Raw genomic sequence first — 27,645 nt, forward strand, 5'->3', positions numbered from 1 at the left:
CTCTGGGAACGAGATCGGGATACATCGCACAAGTTTTCTTTTAGTTTTTTTTTTTTTTTTTTTTTTTGCTTTTTAATCATTATTATCGTAGTACGCTCTCTCTAACCTCTGGACTGTCGGGTTCGAGTTCTGGCCTCGGCGTCACATGTTGGCAGAGCTTTTTAGGTCTCCATTGAATTGAGAGCATTTCTCCATGGCCACGGATTCACCGCATTTTTCTCGCTCCGAAAAACCTAATACGGTAGATTTCAATTTGATTTGCGAATAAGACGTGCCCTGACTTCGATCAGCCTTAAGGTTGTGTAATTCAATTATCTTGAAATAAAGTTTCATGAGCATTGAGATGAGCCTGTATTGATAGCCGGCAACAAAAGCTTAAGGATAATTGAAGCTTGTTAAATAAGCCTCGGAGGCTGCGCACTCGGGTAGAGAGCCTTGAGAGAAGTTCACGCTCATCGAGGGGCCTTTAGTGAAGTCTAGTAAAATTGCTTATTAGTGTAACTAAAAAATTTACATATAGTAGAGTTTGCAGTTTTCATTAGACATGATGATGTTGTCGACATCACAGCGAAACTTCTTTTACAACTAGTTTTCTTACCAAATTGTATACCTAAAAGTACCTTTATATAGTGAAAAATGTCATGGATATAGAGCATGATGATCTTTCATACGTAGAATTGCTATCACTTAAAGATAGGCAAAAAAGAACCCCGTGTATAAAAGATTTATAAGTGAGTGCATCGTGTGTGACAAGAATTACTAGATAAATACTTGTAGGATACTTCAAGCTAGAGAATCACTTGACAACTAAATTAATCGGTAAGAAATTTAAGAAAGGCTAGAGGACGACACTTGATATGATATTAGGCAAATATTTCGATGTACACTCGAAGTAAAGGCGCTAAGAATCAGTTAATACCGGTTGCTGGTAAAATTGGCCTAATTTTGGCGCTAAAATCGTCGCGTTTTTCAGTGTTTTGGGCAGATTTGATTTACCTACAGTACAGTGTGCTGTAGTTGAAAGTAGGTTGGCGTTAACATAGCTTTCTCTCTCTTTCGCTCTTTTTGTCTGTCTGTCTGTCTTTCTCTCTATATAAGTGATGCCGTAACATTTAGCCCAAAGCAAAAAAAAAAAAAAAAAAAAAAAGAAAGAGATTCAAAACAAAAAATGTATAAATAAATTTGACGAATATTGCGTAATGCATACAAACTCTCAATTTCCAACCGCTTCTTGCCAACATGTGTTTTACCGAGTTTCTGTGTATTAGAAAAGATTAAATACCTCAATCGCAATACATCACCGTCAGTTCCAAACAAACCATAAAACTTCCAGGCGAAAACAAAGACACTTTTAACGCCAGTGACTTAATGAAAATAACACTGGTTGAGCTAATGTAGCGCATGGAATATCAGTTTTTCTAAACCCGGAAAAAATTGGATCATTTAGTTATCTTAAGTTTATCCTTGGTCAAATCTTCACATACCTGTTGTAATGACCGCGTACTACTCTTTTTATTCTTCTATAGCAGCAAAATCCTTTCGACTGATGTACGAATCATCGATGGACTCTACATAAAACTTCCGTAATACTGCTTTAAATTACTGTTTACAATTAGCTTCAGCTTCTCAACAAGAAAATCCGATTAACCGAGGTGTTTTTAGCCGTAATTCTAATAAGATAGTCAAACCTAATCAATATTAATCTTGGATTTCAAGTACTATAATATGTCGGTTCTTACAAAACTGTGGGCGGAACAAATAGCTTTAACATTAAGTTCTTGTTAAGGTACTACGGAAATGTTTTCTTTCTTTTCTACATTGTGGTTAAACGTACTGAGCGGATTTGATATTAAGTAGTGGTAGCAATAAGGACGTTATTCCGTGGTTCAGGTGTGATCAACTGACTGGACTAATTTATGAGTTGGTTACCAACGGATGTACAAAAAACGAGCTTAATATTGGCAGCGCCACTTGACCACTTTTCCTGCTGCGATTCTAAACTTGGAGTCGATGATGCGCCTAGGTACTCGTGTGGTTTTTTTTGTTTTGTTTTTATTTAGAGTTCTCCCGTGAAAATGACCTGCTGTTGTCGGCGTTTTTTCCATGGTGTGCAGGCGGTCTTTTTTTCTTTCTTCTTGATCGGTTAATCCAATAATCTTAATCAGTTCAGGAAGAAATGAAGGCTCTGGGTACGAGATTGTAGTTAATTAATTAATTTAGATGGCCTTAAAATTCGTTTTTTCTCTAGCTTTTGTCTTTTTGTTTTTGGTGGACTCGTTTAGCATTGATCAATGTACAAAACAGATAAGTTAGTATGAGCAAAACAACTACATGTAGTACGCTTTTTTGTTTTAGATTAGGCGTTTTCCCAAGTCACTAGTGAAGCAATACCAATAATAATTCAGCTGTCAATCTGTCAAGACCAATTAACAAACTTAAAGAGGGTGGGGTGGGTAGGGAGTGTAGTTGCGAGCAGGTGTATTTAGAGAGGGTGGAGTGGGTAGGGAGTAGATTCGAGCAGGTGTACTACTCTTCCCAGTAGACCGAGGTAATTGTTTTTTACACCACGTGATAAAAACTTGACTGAAATCACGTGGTGTAAAAAACATGTCCTCGTGGTACATTGGTATCACGTGGTCGAATTGAAATATACTTCTGGATAACATAACAGACGCTACGAAGGCGATTTAAAAAATCACAACTGCCTCGGTCTACTGGGAAGAATAGTATTTAGAGAGGGTGGGGTGGGTAGGGAGTAGTATCGAGCAGGTGGTTTTGAAATTTTTAAGGAAACGTACTTATTGGTTAAAGGGGTTTATCAATGTACCGCCGTATAGAACAAATAATTACAAAAAGGTCTATATCATCGAAGCTCGCCGTTCGTCTCGCTTCGATGCAAAGGTACGGCTACCTTTCGAGATGGCGCAGGGAAATGTGAAGGCGACTTTTCAGTGTTCCTCTTTTACTACACGCTTCCATCATCTTTGTTATACTATTCTTCTTCTTATACCCGTAACAACACTGTTTAATATAAACTTCTCTTTTATTGGGTCAATATTTCATCATATGTACAAGGCTTTTTATAATCTAAATATCTTATTCTAACTATTCTATTAAATATATTTTGATCCCAAGAATTGAACTACGTTTCCCATTTCTCCCATTCCTCCCATTCCTCCTATTCACATAATCACACATCCCAATTTCAATTTCTTTTTATCTGATCTCTATAAAACTATACTACAAAAATATACTTCCTTTTCGTAATATTATCCAATAATAATAGTCATTTCAATATCTTAGCATTATCTTAGTATCTTTGAATATGTTTGCAGAAACTTTCAAGCATGCGCAATGAAGGATACGTGGTGCTTCCGCAAGGTACGACCCTGACTTGACAAGTTGAGTTGGCTACAACATCGTTCCAATAGTCCCTTTCACAGTTCCCTGCGCCATCTTGAAAGGTAGTCGTGTCTTTGCATCGACGCGATAGAGTGAATAATTGTCCAAGGTGTTAAAAAAGGTCTCTATCGTTGCCAAGCCACCGTTCATCTCGCTTCGATGCAAAGGCATGGCTACCTTTCAAAATGGCGCAGGGAACTGTGAAGGGGACTATTGGGCCTACTCTCCAAGAAAGATATTAAAAGGTACCTGTACTGCTATCCCTGATTTAGGACATTTTGTATGAGTAAGAGGCAGAATATGCTAATGAGCGGTCTTTAATCATCAGGATTGGACTATAAACGATGCATTTCGCTTTACCATCGATTCAAAGAGGAAGCCATTTGATTATTAAACCGCCATCTTGCCACTTTATACAAAATACATATTTAACAATATCCTTCAAAATATCTTATAAAAATGTTATATACATGAATCTAGAGTAATCCCTAGCTATAAAACCAACTCTTATATCTTCAAGATAAGAAGATGAAAGACTTGGTGATTATCGTAGCAAAAAGGACCCGATTTTTTCTGCGGTTTTCCCGTATTCTTCAAACTCGGTAGTTGCAAGCTGCACCCTGAAATTTGGTTTTTCGCTGCCGTCAATCAAAAATAATCAGTTGGTACCTTTTATGTACTTGACTGGCAGCAGTAAAAAAACAATTTCACAACAACCGTTGGAATGTTAGTCTCCCTCGCATCCGTTTTTAGTGTCGGTCGTCACGCAACGCTCCCTCCCCACAACGTTGCGTGACGACCGACACTAAAAACGGATGCGAGGGAGACTATTGGAATGTCTGAGTTCGTAGAACATTGAAAACCACAGTAAGCAGAATACCGCGATAATTTCTTTTCCACATCATAGAGTGGCAATTTTCATAAGGCTGACCTTACAAAAAGACAGGTTTAATCTCTGAGAATTAATGAAATTAGAATAGGAAATCGCACGATCTCGAGTACAATTCGGAATTTATAGGCACGAGTGATGTTTTGAAAGTTTAAAAAATTGGACGAGCTTTAGGCGAGTCTAATTTGAGAACTTTCAAAGCATCAAGAGTATCTATTAATTCCGAATTGAACGAGAAGATTGTGCGTTTTTCTGTTTATAATACACTCAAAAAAATTGAGCAACTTAATTGGGACTCTACAGAGTACAATTTGGGATTTAATTGTACTCCTCTTGTCCAATCAGAAACGAGCTATATTGTAGAGTGTATTATAAAACGTGTTATAATCGATGACACGCGCCCCCTACTAATCTGAGTCGGAAAACTATTCTTAACAACCTTAATTGGCGTTACGTCAAAACAGAGAATTACTTGATAAGTAAATGTCATTACAGACATCAGAGACATTCTCCTTAATAATTCGGGGGATTTTTATTCTAATTAGTTTGATGGAAGATTTCAAGTCATCAAAATCTCCAATTCGTTACATGTCGATATAGTAATGACATGTGACAAGTAATATAGCTGCTAGCAAACTCTCCTTGATTCTTGGCAGCGAGGGAGGGAGACTCTGCTAGCAGAGAAGGGTCTAATGGAGAAATCTAGTCAGCTTGATTGTGATTGGATGTAGAAGGGAATTTGATTGGCTAAATATAAAAAGCCATTTGATTGGTTTAAATGAATGAAATAATTAGGTGTTCATGATGGTTGGTTGAATAGGGTGACTTAATTGCTGGAATGATTTTGATAAGACTTGATTGGTTAAATTGATATCAAGATTACTTCTGAATAGTCGAATAGATGTTCTTCAGGATTGGCTGATTCACTTGTATGGTTGTTTTAACCTACTGCTGTCCTGGTTGGGCAGCGAATTCTCATGGTAATAGTCCAAGAGGTTTCGTTTGTTTTTGAATCGAGGTCCGTAAGGGTCCAACGCGTAACCTTCCTGATGGAGAAAACAGAAAAGAGTTTTGAATTTATCGATCTCAATGAGATTGCAATAATGAACTCGGTGTGGACGTACCAAGTGATGTATGTCTGGATGGATGGAAGGAAGATTGATTGAATGAGTGGGCGAATGAAGCATGTATGTATGACGGATGCATAGAAAATATAATGGAAGGATGGATAAGTGAACGAGTAACTGAATGACTAAAGAAATGAAATAACGAATGAAATGAATGAAGTATGTATACATATATATGAGATGAATGAGACTATGGATGGATGAATGGATGGTTGGACGGACGGACGGAGGGACGGAGGGACGGAGGGACGGAGGGAGGGATGGAATGGATGGAATGGATGGAATGGATGGATGGATGGATGAATGGATGGATAGGTAGGTGGGTGGATGGATGGATTGAAAAAGATATCAATGAATGAGTGAAGTTGGATGAAAAAAAAGTGTTTTTAAGTCAAAGAATGATTAAATCAAAAGGTGAATCAATCCGAATCATCAAACCCAAGAGATTCTCACCTTATTCCTGAACAAAATAAAATGTTTGACTTTGTCCCCCACGCATACAGATAGCGCTTTCTTGGTTTCTGCACGTGTACTGCTGTGAATCATATACACTCCTTCCTTACCAAGTAACAACCTGGTATTACGAAAAAGAGAAAAACTTAGAATTACAGATACTACAGGTACATACTGCGCTTTCTTCAATATGGTACATGCTACGAGTATTGCACGCATTCTTTAGTATGGTACATAATACGAGTATTGCATGCTTTCTTCAATATGAAACATACTACAAGTATTGCGCGCATTCTTCAATATGATACATACTACAAGCATTGCACGCATTCTTCAATATGATACATACTACAAGTATTGCGCGCATTCTTCAATATGATACATACTACAAGTATTGCGCGCATTCTTCAATATGATACATACTACAAGTATTGCGCGCTTTCTTCAATATAATACATACTACAAGTATTGCGTGCATTCTTCAATATGATACATACTACAAGTATTGCGCGCATTCTTTAGTATGGTACATAATACGAGTATTGCACGCATTCTTCAATATGATACATACTACAAGTATTGCGCGCATTCTTTAGTATGGTACATAATACGAGTATTGCACGCTTTCTTCAATATGATACATACTACGAGTATTGCGCGCATTCTTCAATATGATACATACTACAAGTATTGCGCGCATTCTTTAGTATGGTACATAATACGAGTATTGCGCGCATTCTTTAGTATGGCTCATACTACGAGTATTGCGCGCATTCTTTAGTATGGCTCATGCTACGAGTATTGCGCGCATTCTTTAGTCTGGTACATAATACGAGTATTGCGCGCATTATTTAGTATGGTACATACTACGAGCATTATGTGCATTCCTTAGTAAGGCACATACTATGAGTATTGCGCATATTCTTTAGTAACAAGCTCGTGTTAACTTACGGGATGGCGTCAGTCTTATCATAATCAGTTCTGTAGGCAGAGTCTGGCAGCAGTTCAGCTAAACACGGTGCAGTCTGTTAAAATTAAAATATACCAATTTTTAATTTTTCATATATCATACCTTTTGTCATCTTTAAAATCTACTTTAAAATTTACCTCGGTGAATCTTTCTTTAAAACTGTTTCCTTCGGGTCGCATCCTGAAATGGAACATGGTAACCTTGGTAACTACATCTAGCATATATGTTATCAGGAGCACAACCCCACACTAGCAATATCATTTTAACTTTTACTGCTTCACAAAATAAAGTTATTCTATGCCATATACCAACGATAGAGAGTAGTAAATGATTAGAATCCAATTCTTTTTTTCACAGAAGAGATTATTTCCTATGATGTGGAATAAGATAGTTATGGAATATCCCACTTGTCACTTGTATATAATAGTTATACAATGCTTTCTCATGGTATACCATGGAATATCCCACTTGTCACTTGTATATAATAGTTATACGATGCTTTTTTGAAACTATAATTCACTTAAGGGAACTGAAGAGAACTGTAAAATAGAGTATTGGATGTGATGTTACATTGTGAATTGTACATGTGCATTATTACCTTTCTAACATCGTTCTATTGGGCTGCGGCATGGGTTGATCATCATCATTTGCAATGATAGGTAGGTAATCACTTTCATAATCAAATTCTTCAGATAAAGTGGCTAACAAAGAAATCCAAATAATGATAAGAATCTATAGCTGACTTTAACAATGTTTAGACTTAATAATTATACATTTGCAACAACGCCTGCTGGAAAATAGGGTGACCCTATTCACACGTTAGGGAAGCATTGGTGGCATGCACTGCTATTACACTGCATCTCACCAATGCGACCCGGGTAAAGTCTTGCCAGTGTTGTTGCTTGTTGGTTCTCTCCTGTACTTTGAGGGTTTATTCTCCGGGTTCACTGGTTATTCCTCCTTCCACAAAAATCAACTTCTAAACTCTATTTTGATCTATCTGGTTGCCTTATCAATTGTGTTGCAAAATCTGTTAGGCATTTCTCTGTCCACCCATGAGTGACAAAAGCATTATATTTAGATTGAGCTACCTTGGGAAAATACAACAAGCATCTATCACTAGCACAAGGGTCACCCTAGCTTCATGAAAAAGGAACATATCATTTGAGAAAATGGTTTTAGGTTGGTCTCAAACTCGGAGCCCATCTCCCCTCCGGTTCACTCTAACGGGTGCGACAGTAAACAATGACATTTTGATTTCATAACAGGTGGCACACACAAACAGAGGTTGGGCTACCTGTACATAATTACCTGAAGATACTGGCAAAGGTCCTACTCCAGCTGTAGGCGGTCGTGGTAAGGGTTTAGGTGGTGTAGGCCTTGGTGGCACTTGAGGACGTTCATCTAGGCGAACCTCTGAAGTACAACTTACAGGCGTTCTACTTGGTAATGTTCTTACTCGTGGTGCTGGTTTTGGAGGCGTAGGAGGTAGCGGTTCACCCTCTCGGATTGTGTCTTTTCGTTTTAGAATTGTTGAAACATCAACTGAAGCTTTCCCTCCAGTAATGATAGTAACATTTTTGTGTTCAGTGACAGTCCTCGAGGTAACTGATGCAATACTAGAATTTAAATTTTGAAGAAATTCTGGAGGAGGGGGGCAGTATGTTGGGTCACTCTCAGAAGAATTCCCTGCTAAATCCCTGGCAATCTGCGAGTTTTGTCTCATTTGTTCTCTAATTTGGTTAAAGTTTGGGGGATCTACCAGTGGATAGTCATAATCCTCACCACCACTTGCGATGCTACTGCAACTGCCACCACTGCCACTGCTATTGTAACTCTCTTGGAGTGGTTCGGAGGAGTATCCAGGCCTGCCAACACATTAAAAATAAAAGTGTTATCATCACTGACAAGCTTTTCACCAAAACAACAAGTATAGACTATGGAATCGAAACCAAGGGCAGATCCAGGAATGTAAACTTTAAACAAAAATTTACTTCAATCTTGTGGCAAAAATAAATTCTAAAATAAAGCAATCAATAGTTCAGCTGTGTTTTATGACTACAGACTCATTTGTACAGGCTTTATAGCCTCTCTTAAGAGCAAATCATTTGCAAAAGTCAACTGTAATGTAAAGAAAGTGCAAGTTCTAAAATACCATAGTTTTGAAATCCCATGGACTTTTAATGGTATCTAGTGAATAGCTGACTTATAGACAAGGCAATAAGCCTGTACAAATGAGTCTGTGGTCTTCAAAAACAGTGGTATGCATCGAATGTGAAACTGGTGTATTAAACCTTAGGAATGACAGGGGGTTCTGAACCCCCCAACCCATGCATTATAGACTGCATATTAGTGAATAGAAGAAGAAAAGAAAGGAAGTGAAAGGGAAATTTGAAAGATAATTATACCGAAATGAGAAAAAAAAACCTGTTTTTAAATGCTGACATATTAAAAAAAAAAGACAATCAAAATAATACATATCAAGAATCCAGTAGAAAAACCAAACAAGCATACTTTGTTCCTACGGCTTCGCAATATTCCTTCACATCTTCAGCAATTTTGTCAAGCCATTCCTGCAAAAGTCAGTGTAAGAATTCAATCGATAATTGAACATATATAAGTGCAGACTTAAATAATACACAATTTGTTAAATGTCTTACTGTAAGCTCTTTCTCAGAGTGTGCGGAGAAAAAGTACTTTCTTTTCTCAGGCTGGATGTGTGTCAGCTTAAATGTCCATTGATATTTTGTCTTCTCAGGAGCTGTAGAGAGTCTGTATCAGGAAAAAACATTGTATAAGATGCAACTATCAGATTCACTTAGTCATCACTGCAAAAGTAGTTCAGGGACCTTAAAGAGTTAGAAACTAGGAGGGCTATAATTCTCTTTTCTATTAATATTTGCTAACTTTTCACGTCTCAGTATGCATATACTAGTCTGGTATATTTTCCAAGATGTTATGCAGTTCTTGTTGTAGTTTAATAGTAAAACACAGTTTTAAACTTATGCAAGTCTACATATAGTAAGGTTATGATAGAATAATAATTTATAAATAAATTGTTTGTTTCTAAATGATTTCTATTAGTTTGTACCTGTATCCACTCAAAGAGAATTGTCCCTGAGCAGTTTTGTCCATGGAATCTTTGTAGTAATACAAGCAGCCTTTGTGCAAAACCAAGTACCGATCTTGCCCTAAGATATATATAGACCAAAATTAACATGAGGTCTCATTAACATTGTTATTATTATCATCATCATCACCACCACTGTCATCATCACCATTCTCATCACCATATATCATCATCGCCACGACCACCACCACGACCATCACCATCATCATCACCATCATTATCGCTACCACCACCACCACCACCACCACCATCGTCGTCTTCATTATTATTATAGGATATCCTTTATCAGTAAAAGGTAGGGGTTCTTGGCTTTTGAACTCTCATCTCACAATTTTCCACAAATCTGACATCTAATAGCCCTCCCCCTTCCCTGCAATGGTCAGCCCCTCTCCCCATCCCCAACATTACTGTACTTGGCATCAGGTGTGAATGTAATTTTTGGGTCTCTCCCTGCTTGTTTCAGGTTTTCTGTGAGGGTTGTCAAGTTTTCCAGCCTCCGTCAAACCTCTTTAGATCAAGTCTGACATATTGGCAACAGCAATCTACACCTGCATAACACTCATAATGACTTACATTTATTAAATCTGTTTTCCTTTCTGACCATACCACAATGGACACGGCAGTTATCCTGAACTAAAACTTGAGCAGGAATCGAGAGAAATGGCTCAGGATACTTTGGTGCTAATACACTCGATACATCTGTCAGAGATCGCCCTCTGTTCTCACTCAGGTTAGAATCCATTCTGTTTCTTGGATGGAAGGGAGGTAAAGAGCTTCCTCTCCATGAACTAGAATTTATGGACATTTCCTGGTAGACCTCTTAACTAAGTCGAATCTGCAAAATTACAAAGTAATTTTAGATATTAAATAAGCCCTTAATTTTGGCTTTTTATTAAGGGCCATTCATTATTTATTGGGGGAGGGGGTTGGGTGAGATGGATGCGAAAATAGGAGAAATCCATTATCCATTAACCCCATTATTTAGTGTGCCCAGACCACGCTTTGCAGGGCCACTAAAAATTCAAAACCCCCCCTTTTCTCAATTTTGCCCCAATTATGATTTTTACAAGATCCAATACTGAGGCTGCAATTTTCTAAAAAAAAATAATAATAAATAGTTTTTTCAGGAAATATTGAAATATTTCTGTTGTTTTGAAAAAGCTTTCACGACTATCTAAAAATAAAAGTTCCTGCAAGAACAAATATGAAATATTTATGTAACATTTTCGTTTTGACTAGAAAAATATTCTAGTGCTACTAATTACTCGTTAAGAACCCAGTGCTTTTTTGTTTTGTTTTTGTTTTTTGTTTTTTTCATTTGAGAATTACCTGGATTATTTTTTCGCGCGTTTCAAAGTAAGCTGACAAAATCTTTTTTTCAAAAACAACAACAAACATTTAAAATAGCTGACAAAATCTGGAATTCCATACAGCTCAAGTTCATTTACATGGCTGTTTCGGTAAGAAAGTGAAGACTATACCTTACCAAACATTTAGTGGAGGCATATGGCAAAGTTTTAGAAGAGTTAATTCTCTATCTAACGTCAACATAAATCATTAAGAAAATAAAGGTTATAAAGGTAATCAAAAATAATGTTCCGTGACAGCCTGGATATCACATTACTAGTACAATCACAAAGTGACATGTATGACGTAAATGATACGAATGAAACGGTGCTGAAACGATTCGAAATTTATAAACCATCAAAAGAAATAATATACGATTATAATTGTTTTAAAGATAATAAATAAGATATGATCAGCCATATAAAACTTCCTTTTGAAACCGTTTCTAAGAATCAAACAAGCCACTTATATCAATAAAACACTTTGTCGAAACAGAAATATGCAGACAGAAATCTATTGTGAAATACTTCCAGCGAGCGGATGTCTTTTCTAGTAATTACAGTTATCTCGACTTATAAGCACAGAATATTAGTATACAGAAGTTATCGTAAATGGATAAGCTTTGATTACCTGCAGGGAAATTTTTTAAGATATCCGTTTCTTGGTATGTGCAAGATAGGGCAGTAAATATGTGTTTTCAAAACTTTGAACCCGCGTCTATCGATTGATCAAGAGCAATCAAGCTTACCTGAAGTTGTCCAAGCTCTACGACATATATTCTTTGAAATCTATCAAAAATAACTATTCCTTTCTCCAGCACCTCGTTATAGCTTTAATCATTGCGTTATACCGCACAATCGCTGAAATTCTCTGTAGGTATTCTCTTCCGTAATTCCTAGAATCCTAAGGACCTTTATCCGAACTTACTCCGAACTTACACCGAAGTAGGTGTGCCGACCAGAAACTAATTCGCGATGACGTCGGGTCACCACACCGGAAATAACAAGTGGCCAAGTGACCATACAAACAAAACAAAGCTTATAAATAATGTTAAATATATTGCTTGGCCTACTGAAGCTCGTAATCCTTAGACAAGCAAAAAACACGAGAACAATTTTTTTAAGAAAAGCGGATACTCTAGTTGTGGTCATGGTATTAATCATGTTTTTCCGTATTTTCCTTTTCAAATTTTTGCATCTATTATTCTTTTATAATTGCTGCTTTATTTATGATCAGATCAGTTTATTTTTATCCATAAAATTAATCATTTATGTTATCAAAAATAAATTAAAAACAAAAACGAAAGACACAATTATGGTGTATAAAGGTTCATTTTATCATAAATATGCTTAAAGGTAATAAAGGTATTTTCCTTTTCAAATTTTTGCATCTATTATTCTTTTATAATTGCTGCTTTATTTATGATCAGATCAGTTTATTTTTATCCATAAAATTAATTATTTATGTTATCAAAAATAAATTAAAAACAAAAACGAAAGACACAAATTAAACATGGTGTATAAAGGTTCATTTTATTATAAATATGCTTAAAGGCATGATGGATGGAGTGCTTTCAGCATTTCCAGTTACCACAATGATGAAATAATTTACTAATATAGCCATTACATCAATTACAGGATGTGCAATGGACAGGTTACAAATTAGAGTCTCATTTAATACAATTTTCTATAAACATATAATATTCTGTGGCATCAGGAACAATACATTTACATATAACTAAATAATATATTATCTAGCTCTGTATTAAGATCCCATAACACCCTTAACTAGAGCACTGGGCAGACCCAGTATTTTTTAAAGAGGTTCAGGGGGTCAGCAGATGATACCGTAATGTGAGACGACAAGGGTTAAGATATTGAATTGATATGAAAAGCATGTTGTGACCTCCTTCCCCACCCTTTCCCTGGATCTGCCATTGTTTTTGACAACTTCTTTATACAACTTCTGGCAGTTATGCAAGTAATAAAAATATATAACATATGTTTGTAGGGCTAGGGTAACACTTATAATCTGTATAAACACTATGTTGACAAACTAACAAGTTTGACATGGGTACCAGTTCCACCAAGCGCAATGAGTTGCGCACCAGTTAACACATCAAGAGCCTGTATTGGTTTCCCTTCATCGTCAATGGAATCAATTACCTAAAAGGTTTAGGAAATTAAGATTAAGCAAATTAAGACATTATGACCAAGAACTAAGAAAGAATGTTTCAAAAAGTATGCACAAACCATGCCTTTAAACTGTATGTTGACTAGTGGCTCATGCCCACTAATAGATAGGGGTGGGTGTGGGTGGGGGAGGGGGAGGGTGTGGTCTCTCGTACGGAAAATAATGCATTGTATCTTAATGTTTGTGAGAAACATTTGATAATATTATAGATGTTAATTTTCAGTTAGAAATGATAAAAATTCCTTATTATTATTATTATTATTATTATTATTGTGTAGTTCCAGAAACTATCCATACCCCCCTCCCCCCACAGAGGAATTTTTTAAAGACTCTGTCCCCATTCTTCCTTCCCAAAAAAATTCCAATTTTCTTCCATACAGTCTCTGTAATTTTTTCTTTCTCTAACTTCCCCTACCCCTCGGAAATTTCAAATTCCTCTGGGAGGAGGGGATATGGATAACTTCTGGAACTACATATTCATTAATTATTAAAATTTACTAATAAGAGGAATTAAGTGTAACCTTGCAATGTAGTTAATGGAATACACTGAACTAGAAATACCTGAACCTATTGACATGCACTAATAATACACATTTTCTCTTTCATCAAAAAATTAGAAAAATATGGACCATAAATAATTTACCTTGTAAGGATTTCGTGAAATAATCTTGACATCATTTGTACCACTTCCACCTGCTATCACGACCTCTTTCCACAAGAAACGGCCGACATACAAGAATTCACCATGTTCATGACAAGGAAATGGAATGTCTTCTATCAATTTTCCACTAGTGTAGTCCCAAACCTAAGAAAAAAAATGTAAGAAAACAACAACACGCTAGCCTAATGTGTACTCACAAAGAGTAAGTGAAATCTTTATTTGCCACACCAAATTTCAAATTCCAAACATTCCACATGTACTCTTATGTATGCGACATTTGGCTCCATCTTGACCACATACATGTGGAATGCTTGGGTAATTTTATCATTATAGTAAAGAGCAAGAATAATGAATAACACAATTTACCTGCAGTGCATTTTGATTGAGCCAGGAAGCAGTAAGTATGTCATCCTGGAAAATGTCAATACCATCACCACAGATGTATGGCCCATTTATAGACCGCACCACCTGGTCAACTCGTACATCCCATATCTGAACATCAATAAAATTGTGAGTACCATTAGCAGGCAGGATTTCTTTTAGGATGGTGGTTATAATCTTGGCAAAGACCTTGTTTTAATTTTAGAGTCTGTCCGAGTTAAACCCAAGATATTAAAAGTTGTCAGGTTGGCAAGTACATTTGATACCCAGGGGGGAAGTACTCCCCTATATTAGCTATACGGGTACGTGTCGCCAAACAGGGTATGGTTTTTAGCGATTCTACTCTGGAACAGGGTATATATAAAATTACGCTCGCTCTGAAACAGGGAACATGAAATCACTCTCTCTCCTCTCTGGAACAGGGTTTTCAGCGATCTTGCTCTGGAACAGGGTATGAATTTCAGCAATTTTTACTCTGGAACAGGGTCAGGGTTCAGAGGGCTCAGCAGCACTTCCCTACCCTAAACGGGCAAAAGTACCCCCCCGGGATTTGATAAACAAAAGAGACATAATTTACCTTTAAACAACGATCCCAACCACCAGTCAGAAACACATTATCATCAAAAGGATGAAACTTTAAACCAAACACTTTTCTTCCATGTCCACTTTCAGGTTTGACCACATCCAAATCTCTATAAGATTCAAGAAATTCTTGACAATAAAATTGAGCCTTCCTTGCTTTTGGACCCTGCTATAGCTAGCCTCCTTAGGATCATCATGCAACATGTCCCTTGTGGGGAGTAAAGTGTTGCATGACAACCATTAGGCTAGGACCCTACTTGCCAAAAATTAAAATTAGACCGATCTTAGGAGTACTGCACAGGGTTTTCATTAAGTTTTGAAATAATAGCTGGATAAGTTCATGAACTGCCAGAGTCCTGGCAACCAAGTGAACATTTTACAATAATAATTATTATTTATAATTGTTATAAAGTACTAAGTTATTAATGTTAGTTTAAGCCGGAGAATTCTGCTCAGTTGCCAGAGCATTTTCCAATCCTCAACCCTTAATGAAAACCCTAACTGAATGTAGACATACTCAAAATTGAATAACTTACACTGCTCTTTCAGTAATCTCTGCACCAGCAAAGAGTATTTTCATCTGCATTGTTTCAGTATCATACACCCTGACATTGTGATCCTGTATACCATATGAAAAAGTACTGAATTACTAACATATAATATATTTAGTAGAACTATGATTGCTAACTAGTGTGCAAATATCTGACAAAAACATCCTTTCCTCTCCTGAAAATGCCATATGGGTTGGAATCTCCAGGTGATAGGAAAGATTTGAGATTTTGCTACTTTTTTAGGAACTTTAGATGCTTAATCATAAAGAGGCAATCTAAGATTTTTTCTCCATAATGCACAAAGGGGAAGACGAAATGGAGGAGAAATAATTGTTTTCCTGTGATGCACATTTGCAATTATGATCTCATAATTAAAATAATTATCACAGTAATATTTTAATAATTTATTATCATCAATGAAATTAGAAACTAAATACAAATTTTGATCCTACTTTTCCAGCAGTTGCAAATATCTTGCCATCATGTGAGAAATCGAGGGCACTAATCTCATTCTGGATCTCATCAACAGTACTTAAAGTGCACCAACCATTAAGATCCCAACATGTTATAGTACCATCAGATGCTAGAAATAAAAGCCAATGATCATGAGATTACATTCAACAACAATATAGCTGGATTCAGCTTGGGCAAAATGTTTTCCCATTTCAGACCATTTGTCTTCCTATTCAGACCATTCCCTAGAGTATCATTACTTAGTTTAACGGTTGTGCATGAGAATTTAGACACACACAGGTATACATACAACACAAACAAAGAATGTTATTCTCAAGAGAATGACTCTCTAATGAGAAAGCATTACACTAAAGCTGAAAAGATCTATTACGAGCAAAATCAGTGAAACATGAACATGGCCTTCCTACAGAAAGTTTAATGATAAGGCACCAGCATAAAGGGAGTGAGAAGGTAGGATATGATTCTGGGTATGGGTGAAAAAGGGTTGTCAAAATGGTTCCTATAACCCATACAAATAATAGAGACCAAATTTGTTAATTATATATAGTCACAGAGGAAATGATCAAAAAGAAAATTCAAAGTCAAAGTTACAATGAAACTAACAAAGAAACCTTTAACTTATTCACCAAGCAAATCAATATTTGAGTTTTGGCATTAAACCATGGCCAAGGATGTATAGTGAAAGAGAGTTATAATTACATGTTGACATAAGCTTGTCATCTTTGTATGGCAGGAATTTAACAGTTGTGACAGGAAGTCCATAAAGTGAGCCATGTTTTAGTGGACGTCTCTTCTTTCCTGATTCCATAGAATACACCTAAAGCAATCATTTTAAAATTAGACTACAAGATTGATGTAGAAAAGGCAACATAGCCTCAAGAAACTACCTCTGTACACACACGTGCATCATTTTGTAAACACAGCATTGTATTTCTTTACCTGCACTGCACCATTACCACACCCAGCTGCCAGAAACTGAGCATTCTGTGACAAGTGTACACTGAACACTCCCATAATGTCTCCAAAATCCAAATCCTTGATGGATGATACCTTTGGTAGACCATGAGCTGCAACTGGTGTTGACCTTTAGACACAAAGAGAGATGCTTAACTGACAAATTAAATCAATCAAAGTACACTTTCATTCTATTTTTTTTCAAAAGTTGTGTCACAAAAAGGATGTTGAAACCTGAAACATGATGGATTTGACGTGACTTGATCAGAAGACTGCACAATGGCCTCAAAACTTCACACTTCTATCAATTACGAATAAAAATAACAATAATTCTATCACTTATGACTACTTGTTAGCTAAATTACCCGTTGTTTTGGCTGTTTTCGATCTCTTTTCCAACTTGCAAAGCGTCTTCCAGTCTTTTTCTTCCCGCCGACATTTTTAATTCAGAGTAAAAGTTATTATATAAACAAACAACGACTGATAAAGACTGTATTGGGCTTGTTTGAATTAAACTGCTTGTTTCAATCTAGAATGAACTGAAAGCTGAAGAATTTAATCCATACAAAGGATTTTATCAAATTTATCAAATTTTTTGGTAAATAAGCTTCAAAAGCGTATTCATAGTTTTTCTTTGAAAATTCACAAAAAACTCGTTGCTTAGTTTTTGGAAAACATCGTCTCGTCCCTCACGGATCACCGCACCACAGGAAACCCAAAACCCCAGTCAGCACTGCCCATCTCACTTCCCAGATGTTTTTACAATGCTCAAGAAAGGGTTCCTTATAGAGAAGCCATGACAGTGACAACCAATCAAATATTCATGTTGCCTGCGAGATTGAAACTTATTTTAAAAGCACGTCCTAGGGGAGGGAATAATTTAATATGATTTGAAACTCCGTTTCAACAACCTAATAAACCTTAGATATATAAGCAATAAAACGATATGGGAACTAAAGTAAATGTACTTTTTCTGTTTTTAATTACCAACTTTCCATTTATATTGCTTTTTAAAGGCTACCCACCGTTCCGCCAACAAAGAAGCTTACAGTGCACCTGGATAGTCGCATAAATTTGAAAAAGAAAAAAACCTGTTTTAGTAATTTTGATGATTGTGGTGCAGTAAAACTACTCATATTAATGTTGGGTATTAACAGGAAGCAAACTTTTAATTGTAAGAAACTCTTTTGTTAATTCAATGGCACCTGGAGAACGGATAGGAATAAAAATAAACGTTGCCATGGTATTCATGAAATGAAAACTTTTTGGCTTCTAAATACTCTGAATTTTGTTTTTATTCATTTGTACTAATGGCTTTCCATGCACTCCAAGGAGTCATTGACTTGCCCTTTGGGTCTTTCCAGCTTCCTTTAAGCCGTCACGCTATCCATGCTAGCTTCACATGAAATTTACAGATTAAAAAAATCCTATAAGTTTACTATAATTAATTTGATGTCACGAGAAAGGAGGGAAATCGGTCCTTAGAAATAGTTGTTTTTAGCCATTTATTTATAACGCCTGATTTATATATGTAAATATTACATGTAAAGACCGAAAATTTCTAAATGGTCGCCTGAGGGGAAAATATTAATTTTTGATTGGTTGCAACAAGCTGCTCATTATGCATCCTAATACGTAGAAGTAAAACACGCCCCCCTCTGCCGTTGTTCAATTTGGGCCTCGTAAAGAGTCATCTTCCTGTGTCAATGCCTACGGAAGTGGGGCTTTGAAGTAAGAGATAGTGTAGTAATCACTCAATTTATCGCTGGACACTAGACATCCATCACCCTGTTTAGTGGTTTTGGGTGATTTCATAGGTACTGTACTTGGTGTTTAAAAGTTTTGTAGATCTCATTTGATCACACCACGAAACGTGCTCTGTCAACACTGTCCGTTTGGTTCGCAAAGGACTTCGGCATGAATATATGTAAAATGGAGTGCTTCTGAAAGAGCTCCACTGTTAGATCTCTGGAACTTTGGACTCCATTTGTGTCCTGTTGAGTAGAAAATATACTACATCGATTAATCTTGTTACTGAGCGTTGATTCTCGAGAGTCTTTGAACTATTATTGGAAGTCTTACAAATGCTGAACATACGTGTGTCCCCTCTCAATATGGCGGACAATAATTCACTTAAGTATTCGAGTGACCAGCACACTTATTGTGATACTCAGGCTCTTAGTTCGTCAAAACCCTCTCCCGATGAAAACTGGCCCAAGAAAATGCTTGCTGCTCTCCAAGATTCGGCTCCTCCCGAACCGATTCGTCTTGCTTGCATGAGTCCTGTTCCCAACAGGCCATATTTCTTTGAAGAAGAGTTCCATGGCAAGATCTCCAGGGAAAAAGTAAATGAGCTCCTCATTGGCGGCTCTGTTGATCCTGCAAATGGAAGATTTCTTGTCCGAGAAAGCCTTTCCGCAATTGGTGATTATAGTTTATCTTTAACTTATGGTGGTAAAGTCGAACACTACCGTTTATTCTATTCAAACGGGAAGTACTCTACAAGTAAAGAAGACAAAGAGAGGAAATACGACAAGCTTGTAGACTTGGTAGTTGATATATTGGAGATGCTTCGATATGTCGAGGAAGCTCAATCGGCGGATAAGCAAGAAAAGAAAGCGGCAGAGAAAACTAAGATTCATTCCTTCAAGCTTTACGACTACAAGCAACCCAAGTGGTGTGACATTTGTGGTGGATTTATGTGGGGACTCAAAGGCCAAGGAATGAGATGTGATGTTTGTGGGATGAATGTGCATCAGAAGTGCAGTAAAGACGCCAAAAGGGAATGCAAGAAGCCAGAACTAAAAGAAAGACCAAAACCTGGAAAGAAAGGAAGCACAGCAGGCTTACCTCAACATAGCATTTCTGCAGAAACCTTCAGCACTCAATGCTATTATCAGGAGGGTTGTGTGCGCTTTCTTAATCATCTCAACATCCCTGTCTCACTATTTGATGTAAGGGCCCTAAACCCATGCTACTGCAGTAACTGTTGTCAAGAAGTTGAAACTCCACTTTACAAACAAGGGGATCCCCCAAGGGAATACTCTATGCCAATGGGATGGTGTCGGTTCCAATTTATGTCTTCTGGGAGAACCTTTACCGAAAATATAACCTCATGGAATATGGCTTTCTTGTCCTTAAGTGCCAATGAAATCACAGATGTGCTTGAAACCATGTTTGGAGCCCAGACAGAGAATTCTGATGAAATGCCCAAACCACTCACAAAATTTACTCCCTCCATTATTTGTGCTGACCTGGACTCTCCAGCCACCAAGTACATTGATCAAGAAACAGATGAACGAAGAGCTGGTCAAGTTGTTCTTCAAGTTTATATCCAGCCCTACTCTTACAGGTTGATGGGTAGAGCTGGCTCTAAAGAAGAGATAGATCCTTATTTCAAGAAAGATACTATTTACTGGGTGACAAATCAGATGTCTTCTGTGGTTCCATTTGCTTTGCTGGTCAAGACTATGGATGCAACTTACCTACAGTTATAAGAATTTTCTAATAATAAAGCCAACTACAGCAGGCTACATTTTTAAAAAAAATGCAACAATGCAATGCAGTGTTTAGTTCAAGTCTGATTATAACGAAAACAAATTTCAGCTTGTGGAACTTTATAGTAAGTTTATGATTTCTTTAGATTAATATTTGATTTTCATTTGATTGAGACATTATATAGTGGAACTGAGCCAAGCACCAGTAAATGCCCATGCTTGTATATGTATAAAAAATGACAGAGATTGTCCAAATGTATTCATTTTTTAACAGTATTGTATATTATGATGAAAAAATTCAGAATCATGCTTTGGAAAATAAATCAATATTTATTTTTTGAATCTCTGATATTCAATGTACATAAAATCTATTACAAATATTAAATTTAGAATCTGAAAGTAAAGAAATCTGCAATATTTGGTATCATTTCTAATAAGGGAGTTTTAACTAACTTATAGAGAAAATATTTTGCAGACAAAAATTTAGTAGATAGATAGATAGATACACTTTATTTACTGAAGGAAAATGTAATTACAGAAAAAACTGTACTCTCCCTTACGGCCCTAAGTAAATGTGAACATTTGGAATAGTTTTATATGTCATAAATAGAGTAGATAGGCAGAAGCTTATGATCAAAATCCATGCAATTATCAATTATGACCTAGGAGGTTTCAAAGTCTTTTTCATGTTTGTACGAATTAATTGCTAAAAGTAAATTGTTTCTGTAATTTATATCTTTGTTATTCAAACATGATTGTGTCCCTGTTAGACTAAAATAGGGAAAATCCAATTATCTTTAATTATTGGTGAAGCTTCATGTTAAAAAAAGGAAATTCTTTTTGCTGATTTTAAGCACAAATAAATTATACCAATCTACTTTATTTATGTTTCTTAAGGCTTTTTTTCCTATTTTAGGAATTACTTTTTAAATAGGGAATTGTCAATAACAATTTACAGGAAATTGCATCATCGGGACAAGTTTTGACTTGGTACATTTTAGAATATTTAGGTTTTAGTTATATGCATTCAATCGAAACCATTTAATATGTGTTTATTTTCAACTAAAATCCAAATAATTCAAATAGGTGAAATATCTTTAACATAGTATCATCTTAATTAAAGGCCACACTTTTTAAAACTTTTAATTATTTTTTTTGTGTACACACTTTTCGCAAATTTCTTGGTCAAAAGGATAGAGTGCAAACAATTAATCCGTGAAACACTAATTACTAAATAGTACAAAATAGTGCTAATTAAACAATAGAAAACAATGGAATTTGCTTGAAATTGTGCTATTTAGTATTACTAAAGTTTCACGGTTATATTGTTTGCACTCTATACAATCAAATCATATGATTGCCTATTGACTCCAGTGTGTTGATAAGTCTTATTCTTCCCCCTAGGATATAAGAACAAAGAATTACACAAAGCTCTCATGTTCATCTTTTGATGATATCAACCATTGATGTGCGATTATTTTAGGTAGTGACAACCTACTCTGTATTAAACCATACTCAGACCATAAGGTTTTTCCTAGCTTATATTTCCATTGTTTTAGATATAAGCTTATAAAAAAAATAAATGGACGTGCGGAATGATTTTTTAGGTGACCGGAAGTGCGTCAATGTAAAGCCCCATCTATAATATTTCCGGTTTATTTGATTCCCGCCAAAACGGGCATGCGTGCGCGCGCGTCTAACATGACGGAACTAACTGTGGAGAAGAAGTAGAGAAGAAGTAGAGAAGAAGGAAAAGAAAAAAGTTAGTGACAAAAAATCGATAAAGAGGCTTCAAAATGAGTGTTTTGAATGACCTTTTCAAACAAATTCTTTATTCCGAAGAGTGTGTTCGCGAAAGATTTTCAAGACTGCGTTCAAGTAAGTTTAAAAAACGTCCAAAACAACTAATAATAAGTGGATGGCGAAAAAAAATAATGAAAACAGAATAAATCCGACTTTCAATCCTAATGAAGTTTTTAATACTTCTTATCATGACTAGTCCGTGGTTAAGCTGCTTTTCTATAGACGGCAAGGAACAGTTCAGTAGCTTTTAACTTTTTTTTAAGATAAGGTTTTTCTGATCTTTTGAACCTTCAGTAAACGAGGACATCCAATCGCTTCAGCTCCAGATAAGGGATGCAGAAGATGAACTAAAATCGTTGCAGGGAAGTGTAGTGTTAAAAAACCAGCGTTTGGCAGAGGAAGAAGAAAAGCTGAAATCGTTACGAATAAAGAAAAACGTCACGGATGAGCAAAGGAAAGAGCTGGAGGAAGGCAACATAAACTTTCAACAAGAAATCGTAAGTAATAACAGGAGTCCTTGAAAAAAGTTTTGAAGGTTGCCTGAGCTTATATCCTCAAATTTTTAGTTTGCGGTCTATTTTTAAATTTTTGCTACAGAAAATGGTAAAAGAGGAGTCAGAAAGCGAAAGGTAATATAAAACATGACGGGCAGGAAAAGTGAAAATTGTTGGTTGTTGATCTTTAATAATAGATTCATTTGTTCAATTCATTCTTTAATTCATTTTAGGAAAAAATTCATATCGGCTGTTCAGACTTTTATTCTGTACCACGACCTTTCTGGTCATGGGAAAATGAAGAGAGACGAGACGTTAAGAAATAAAGTTGCATGCCTTAGAAAAGAAAAGAAAGAAATATGCAAAGGTCAGCAATAAGAAGAACGTGGGAAACAAAGGTTGTCATGCGACAGAAAGTATCCATATTTATCATATGGTGTGTGACTGAAACGACCTGCTGCCATCCCTTCATTTCAAATCTTAAAACAATATTTATTTATATACTTTCTATTATATAGATCTTGAACTTTCGAAAGCACAAGAAAAGCAAATTTTAACACTGAGAGAAGGAAGGGACAAATGTTCACATCTTGTAAATGAACTCAGTAAACAAAACAAGGGTATGTTGATGTGTTTCTAGCTTTTAGTGATGAAGTGATGATACAAGGAATAGGTAAGTGTCAGGGGCAGATCCAGGAATTTTAGAAGGGAGGTGACTATTACAATACAAAGGTTTTTTACCAGGAACTCGGGGAAAAGGGGGGTGATTGTTAGTAACGATTTACCCGATATAAACCCTGGATCCGCCTCTGAGTGTATTGCAAAAATACTCAACATCCAATATTATTACTGCAGTCTAGTCTGGCACTTTTGCAAAGCAGGCGACAAAAATAAACTAGAGCGAATCAACGAAAGAGGACTGAGAGCTGTATACTGCGACTATGAGTCACCCTACGAAGAGCTATTGAAGAGAGCAAAGCTCACCACATTGTACAACAGAAGACTACAGAACATTGTGATCTTCATGTACAAAATCAAAAATAAGTTATTACCACGAACTTTAATTGACTTATTTAAATCACCGACGCATAAATATAATCTAAGGAACATAGACTTTTCATTGCCTAGCTATAGCACTGTAAAGTATGGGAGAAATAGCCTAAGGTATTTTGGACCACACTTATGGTCTAAGCTTAGTACTTCGTTAAGATCATCGCCATCCCTTCAAGCATTTAAGAAAGGAATAAGAGTTTCAGACCTGACCAAGCTGATAAAGTAACACTCGCTTCAATCATATTAATCTATCTATTTACTCTTACTATGAGAACTGAGTGAGTTCATCAAATATCGAAACTATATCTATATTTATATATATATTATTTTATTTATTTATTTATTTTTTAACGGAATCATATTTATATTTATATTTCATAGACTTATATCTACCTATATATTTATATATATTTATATTTAAATTTATATTTATATTTACATTTATATTTAAATTTAAATTTTATTTACTGTTTATATTATCATTTACATTTCTAGTATTATGTTATAGTCTCCCCGATTAGTAGGGTACTTGTGCCCGGCTAGAAGATAGAGACTTAAATAAAGTTATTATTATTATTATTATTATATGTCAATTGATATTTCAGACCTCAGCAAAAATTATGAAAAGGCTAAAAAAGAAACTGAAGCACTGGAAAAGGAAAAAGAAACAATGTCCAAGAAACCACAAAATGATCCAGAATTTAGAAGGTGTGCTTACCCAGCTATGGACCTTTATCACATGTAGCCATGTTGAATGGAACAATAGATTTCTCCAGTGTGGCCTCATATTCAAGTTCTTCAGGATGAAGTTATACTTGGTTAAACAAAGAATTGGCATTGTGTGATAAAGATTCATATTATAATAAACTTCTTATAAGAATTGATACATGTAAGAACGAAGTCTATTTCTAATCATTAAAGCTGACATTGCTTTTATTATGAATAATGCATGCAATCAAAATGAAGATTGAGTGCAGAACTAGAAGCAGCAAAGGATGGGAGCATGGAAGGAATTTGTGAAGCCTTAACACAAGAATTGAAGGAGCTTCAACAAATCTATTTAAAGAAAGAGCTTCAAAAGCAAAAGCATTTACAACAACAGCAAAGTAAGGTTAGTTCCTCTAAGGTTACTGGATCATGGAAAAGCTGGATCAGACGTTGGTGATTCTTTTTTTCTCGAAAAAATCTAATGACTTAATTTTTTTTTTTTTTTTTTTTTTTTTCCCTTAGGCATCCTATTACCAAACGAATTTTAAACAAAGACAGAGAAACACAGAGGGTACAAAGCAAAGAGGCAAAAAATAGTGTACAGAACAACTGTACCAATTTGCGATTTTGAAATAAAAACAGTATGATGAATTGCTTCAGTTCTTTATTTTCTGAATCAATTACGATATTGTACCTAATGTGTCAGGCCTTCAATTCATTGATTACTTCTTTCCTGTAGATTACCTACAGGAAGATATATCTTCCAGTGTCTTAAGTTTATGTTACACTTTGTTTCATGTACACCTTGAACTTTATTTTTAATTGAAGTTTTCCATGCAAGAACTATATTAATCAGAGTCACTAGATCCATAGCTTTCCTCCATAAAAGCAGTTCCTCTAGACATGGCTGCTTCTTGTATTGCTATGGAAAAAGCTTTGCTGGACCACTGTCCTGTAGGTAAAGCTTGCTTTTTCTTTGTTAATAATGGTTCTCCACTGTCTCTAGTGCCTTCTCCTATGATTTCTTTCATAATACTCAGATGTCCATATTTGTCTTCACTTGCAGCATTCATAAAACCATCATCCACCTTGAAACTATCATTTAGTTTAGAACCATTAACTAAAAATTCAGTTTGCATATCTTCTGGTTTTGAGGGACCTTTTTCATTTTCATCTTTATTCTTTTGTTTCTTGCTTGGTTTCACAAAACCTGCATCTGTTATCAGTGGGTCCTTAGCTTTAGTTAAAAGCACACTTTTTAGTTCTAGTAAGAGGTGCTGGCTTTCTTCTCGAGTTCTGCTTTCCCTCTCTAGCTCCTCCCTGGTTAGTATTTTCTGATCAAAGTCAGAATCATCATCAAAATCAGTATATCCCTCGAACACACAGTCTCCCATAACTTCCTCAGGTTCCATCATCATTGACTTATTCACAGGACTGGGATTTTCATCTATTTCTTTTTCATTAAAATCTTCCTCAGTAATGACTTCAGATTTGTCTATCCCAGAAATCATTCTTAGATTATGGAATCCTTCTTCCCAGCAACAAATAGCACTATCCAATTCATTTCTTAATAGGTTATAGTTAGACTCAAGTTCTTTCATGTGCAGGTCTTTATCAAAATCTTCTGAAGATGAATTTGATGTAAGTTCTTTGGATTCAGTCTCAGTTGCAGAAGTTATGAAAGTGTTTATGAACTGCATTCTTGTTAAACAAGCTTTCAAGTGGAGTTCAAGGCTATGGATAGATGTATAGTACTGTGTCCACTTGCTTTGGGACTTGTTATTTGTTGTATCATGATGTAACTCATTATCTCCTTTAAAAGTCAAAGCACTCTTATGAAGATGGTAACTTAACTGTAGTGATTTTAGTGCTTTCTTTACTAATCCCAGTTGATCATAAAAACCTAGGAACAATCTCTCAAAGCTTTTCCTATCAAAGATCATTTCGCTTGATCTTGCTTTCTCAGATAAAGACAAAAGGAAGCGACTCAAAAATTCTGATTGCTGAGATGCAATAGCTGATAAAAGAATTTTCAAGTAGCTTAGAGAAAGTTTTTCTGATTGAGCACACTCTCCTAAACCAAACTGTGATAATGGGTTCGATGATATACAAGTGAAAACACTAGTAACCTCTGTGGCAAAAGGAAAATCCACAAACATCTTTTCCATGGTTGAACAAGATCTCATGAGTACATCCATTCCATTGTCACATAAACTCTGACGTAACTTTGGATATATATCTTTAGTACATTGTCCTTCACCATCCTGCCCGTAACCAATTTGCATGCCCAGCCCAACTAATGTATAACCCTTAGAAATCAACTCAAGTTCCTGAATAAGCATAACAGACTTTCTGAATACTGTTACAAATGATTTAATTTCATTTGTATAATCTTTCAGAACCTTTATATTTCTACAATGTAAAGCTCTGAGGCTATGTATGCTCCACACATAGTACCCAATGACAGAGATCACCAGTAAAGCACCAATAGTTGATCCTTTGTGATCAAATAAATAATCCCAATAACTCGAAGCAAGAAATATAGCCAACAGTAAAAATAAAATGCTCAATATGGCTTCACGTGTCCAATCAGAGAGAAAAAACATTTGTGCTCTCTCTGTGTTGTTTACAGTCTCTTCTGGAGGAATGTCAAACAATGCGGGGTCAAATTGATGAAGAAAAGTGAAATCATCTTCACTCAAAGTCCCTGAGTTGATCACCACTGTAGCATATTCCTTTCTCGTTAAAAGCAACTCATCTGTTCCCAAACCTAAAAGTCTTCCGTTTAAGCTTACTATCCATTCATTCAATCCTGAATTACTTTGCTCAACAATGTCTTTCTTCTTGTCTTCACCATCTCGTTTATCTGGTTTATCAACCTTCTCTGACTCAATCTCCGTAAAGCCTGCTTCCTTTAGATACTTTTCTAGAGGGGAGTTCTCAAAGATTACATCTTCATCGTCTTCATCTGCCATT

The 27,645-nt window shown here is 35.9% G+C and overlaps 5 protein-coding genes across 5 annotated transcripts; 2 read left to right on the forward strand and 3 right to left on the reverse strand.

Moving 5' to 3' along the window:
- Nucleotides 1-3,024: 3,024 nt before the first annotated feature.
- Nucleotides 3,025-12,260, reverse strand: LOC116298651 (uncharacterized). The gene is made up of 11 exons (XM_031707175.2): nt 12,067-12,260; nt 10,545-10,806; nt 9,933-10,032; nt 9,502-9,613; nt 9,356-9,414; nt 8,153-8,709; nt 7,440-7,542; nt 6,979-7,021; nt 6,823-6,896; nt 5,872-5,992; nt 3,025-5,337 (listed from the first exon to the last, which is right to left on the reverse strand). Exons 2-11 carry the CDS (start codon nt 10,774-10,776, stop codon nt 5,215-5,217), a joined length of 1,524 nt encoding a protein of 507 aa, XP_031563035.2. The 5' UTR covers nt 10,777-10,806; nt 12,067-12,260; the 3' UTR covers nt 3,025-5,214.
- Nucleotides 12,261-12,824: 564 nt separating this feature from the next.
- Nucleotides 12,825-17,767, reverse strand: LOC116298688 (uncharacterized). Its single transcript, XM_031707218.2, has 9 exons — nt 17,480-17,767; nt 17,100-17,244; nt 16,860-16,977; nt 16,139-16,269; nt 15,672-15,754; nt 15,131-15,245; nt 14,539-14,664; nt 14,155-14,316; nt 12,825-13,483 (listed from the first exon to the last, which is right to left on the reverse strand). The coding sequence occupies exons 1-9, from the start codon at nt 17,551-17,553 to the stop codon at nt 13,361-13,363; spliced, it is 1,077 nt and encodes a 358-aa protein (XP_031563078.1). The 5' UTR covers nt 17,554-17,767; the 3' UTR covers nt 12,825-13,360.
- Nucleotides 17,768-18,777: 1,010 nt separating this feature from the next.
- On the forward strand, nt 18,778-21,493 carry LOC116298666 (uncharacterized). Its single transcript, XM_031707189.2, has one exon. The coding sequence runs from the start codon at nt 19,199-19,201 to the stop codon at nt 20,609-20,611; it is 1,413 nt and encodes a 470-aa protein (XP_031563049.1). The 5' UTR covers nt 18,778-19,198; the 3' UTR covers nt 20,612-21,493.
- Nucleotides 21,494-22,328: 835 nt separating this feature from the next.
- On the forward strand, nt 22,329-25,320 carry LOC116298655 (coiled-coil domain-containing protein 172). The gene is made up of 8 exons (XM_031707178.2): nt 22,329-22,489; nt 22,709-22,911; nt 23,012-23,043; nt 23,142-23,275; nt 23,427-23,528; nt 24,567-24,669; nt 24,928-25,072; nt 25,192-25,320. Exons 1-8 carry the CDS (start codon nt 22,408-22,410, stop codon nt 25,264-25,266), a joined length of 876 nt encoding a protein of 291 aa, XP_031563038.1. The 5' UTR covers nt 22,329-22,407; the 3' UTR covers nt 25,267-25,320.
- On the reverse strand, nt 25,317-27,644 carry LOC116298653 (vezatin-like). Its single transcript, XM_031707176.2, has one exon. It carries the CDS (start codon nt 27,642-27,644, stop codon nt 25,518-25,520), a length of 2,127 nt encoding a protein of 708 aa, XP_031563036.1. The 3' UTR covers nt 25,317-25,517.
- Nucleotide 27,645: the final 1 nt, after the last annotated feature.

This window comes from Actinia tenebrosa, unplaced genomic scaffold (assembly GCF_029948245.1).
Source record: "Actinia tenebrosa isolate PJP-AT-01 unplaced genomic scaffold, QUT_ActTen_1.0 PGA_scaffold12__29_contigs__length_12842862, whole genome shotgun sequence".
Taxonomy (NCBI): Eukaryota; Metazoa; Cnidaria; class Anthozoa; order Actiniaria; family Actiniidae; genus Actinia; species Actinia tenebrosa.

Bases quoted from the DNA above. Each gene is read 5' to 3' on its own strand.
- LOC116298651 (XM_031707175.2), bottom strand. From the start codon at position 10,776: ATGTCCATAAATTCTAGTTCATGGAGAGGAAGCTCTTTACCTCCCTTC. The intron at 10,033-10,544 runs GTAAGTCATTAT...TATATATCTTAG, and splicing joins GGAAAACAGATTTAATAAAT to GGCAAGATCGGTACTTGGTT. The intron at 6,897-6,978 runs GTAAATTTTAAA...TAATTTTAACAG, and splicing joins TTAAAGAAAGATTCACCGAG to ACTGCACCGTGTTTAGCTGA.
- LOC116298688 (XM_031707218.2), bottom strand. From the start codon at position 17,553: ATGTCGGCGGGAAGAAAAAGACTGGAAGACGCTTTGCAAGTTGGAAAA. The intron at 16,270-16,859 runs GTAATTATAACT...TTTTATTTCTAG, and splicing joins TGACAAGCTTATGTCAACAT to CATCTGATGGTACTATAACA. The intron at 14,665-15,130 runs GTAAATTATGTC...ATTGATGTTCAG, and splicing joins GTTGGGATCGTTGTTTAAAG to ATATGGGATGTACGAGTTGA.
- LOC116298666 (XM_031707189.2), top strand. From the start codon at position 19,199: ATGCTGAACATACGTGTGTCCCCTCTCAATATGGCGGACAATAATTCA.
- LOC116298655 (XM_031707178.2), top strand. From the start codon at position 22,408: ATGAGTGTTTTGAATGACCTTTTCAAACAAATTCTTTATTCCGAAGAG. The intron at 22,490-22,708 runs GTAAGTTTAAAA...TTGAACCTTCAG, and splicing joins ATTTTCAAGACTGCGTTCAA to TAAACGAGGACATCCAATCG. The intron at 24,670-24,927 runs GTGTGCTTACCC...ATCAAAATGAAG, and splicing joins AATGATCCAGAATTTAGAAG to ATTGAGTGCAGAACTAGAAG.
- LOC116298653 (XM_031707176.2), bottom strand. From the start codon at position 27,644: ATGGCAGATGAAGACGATGAAGATGTAATCTTTGAGAACTCCCCTCTA.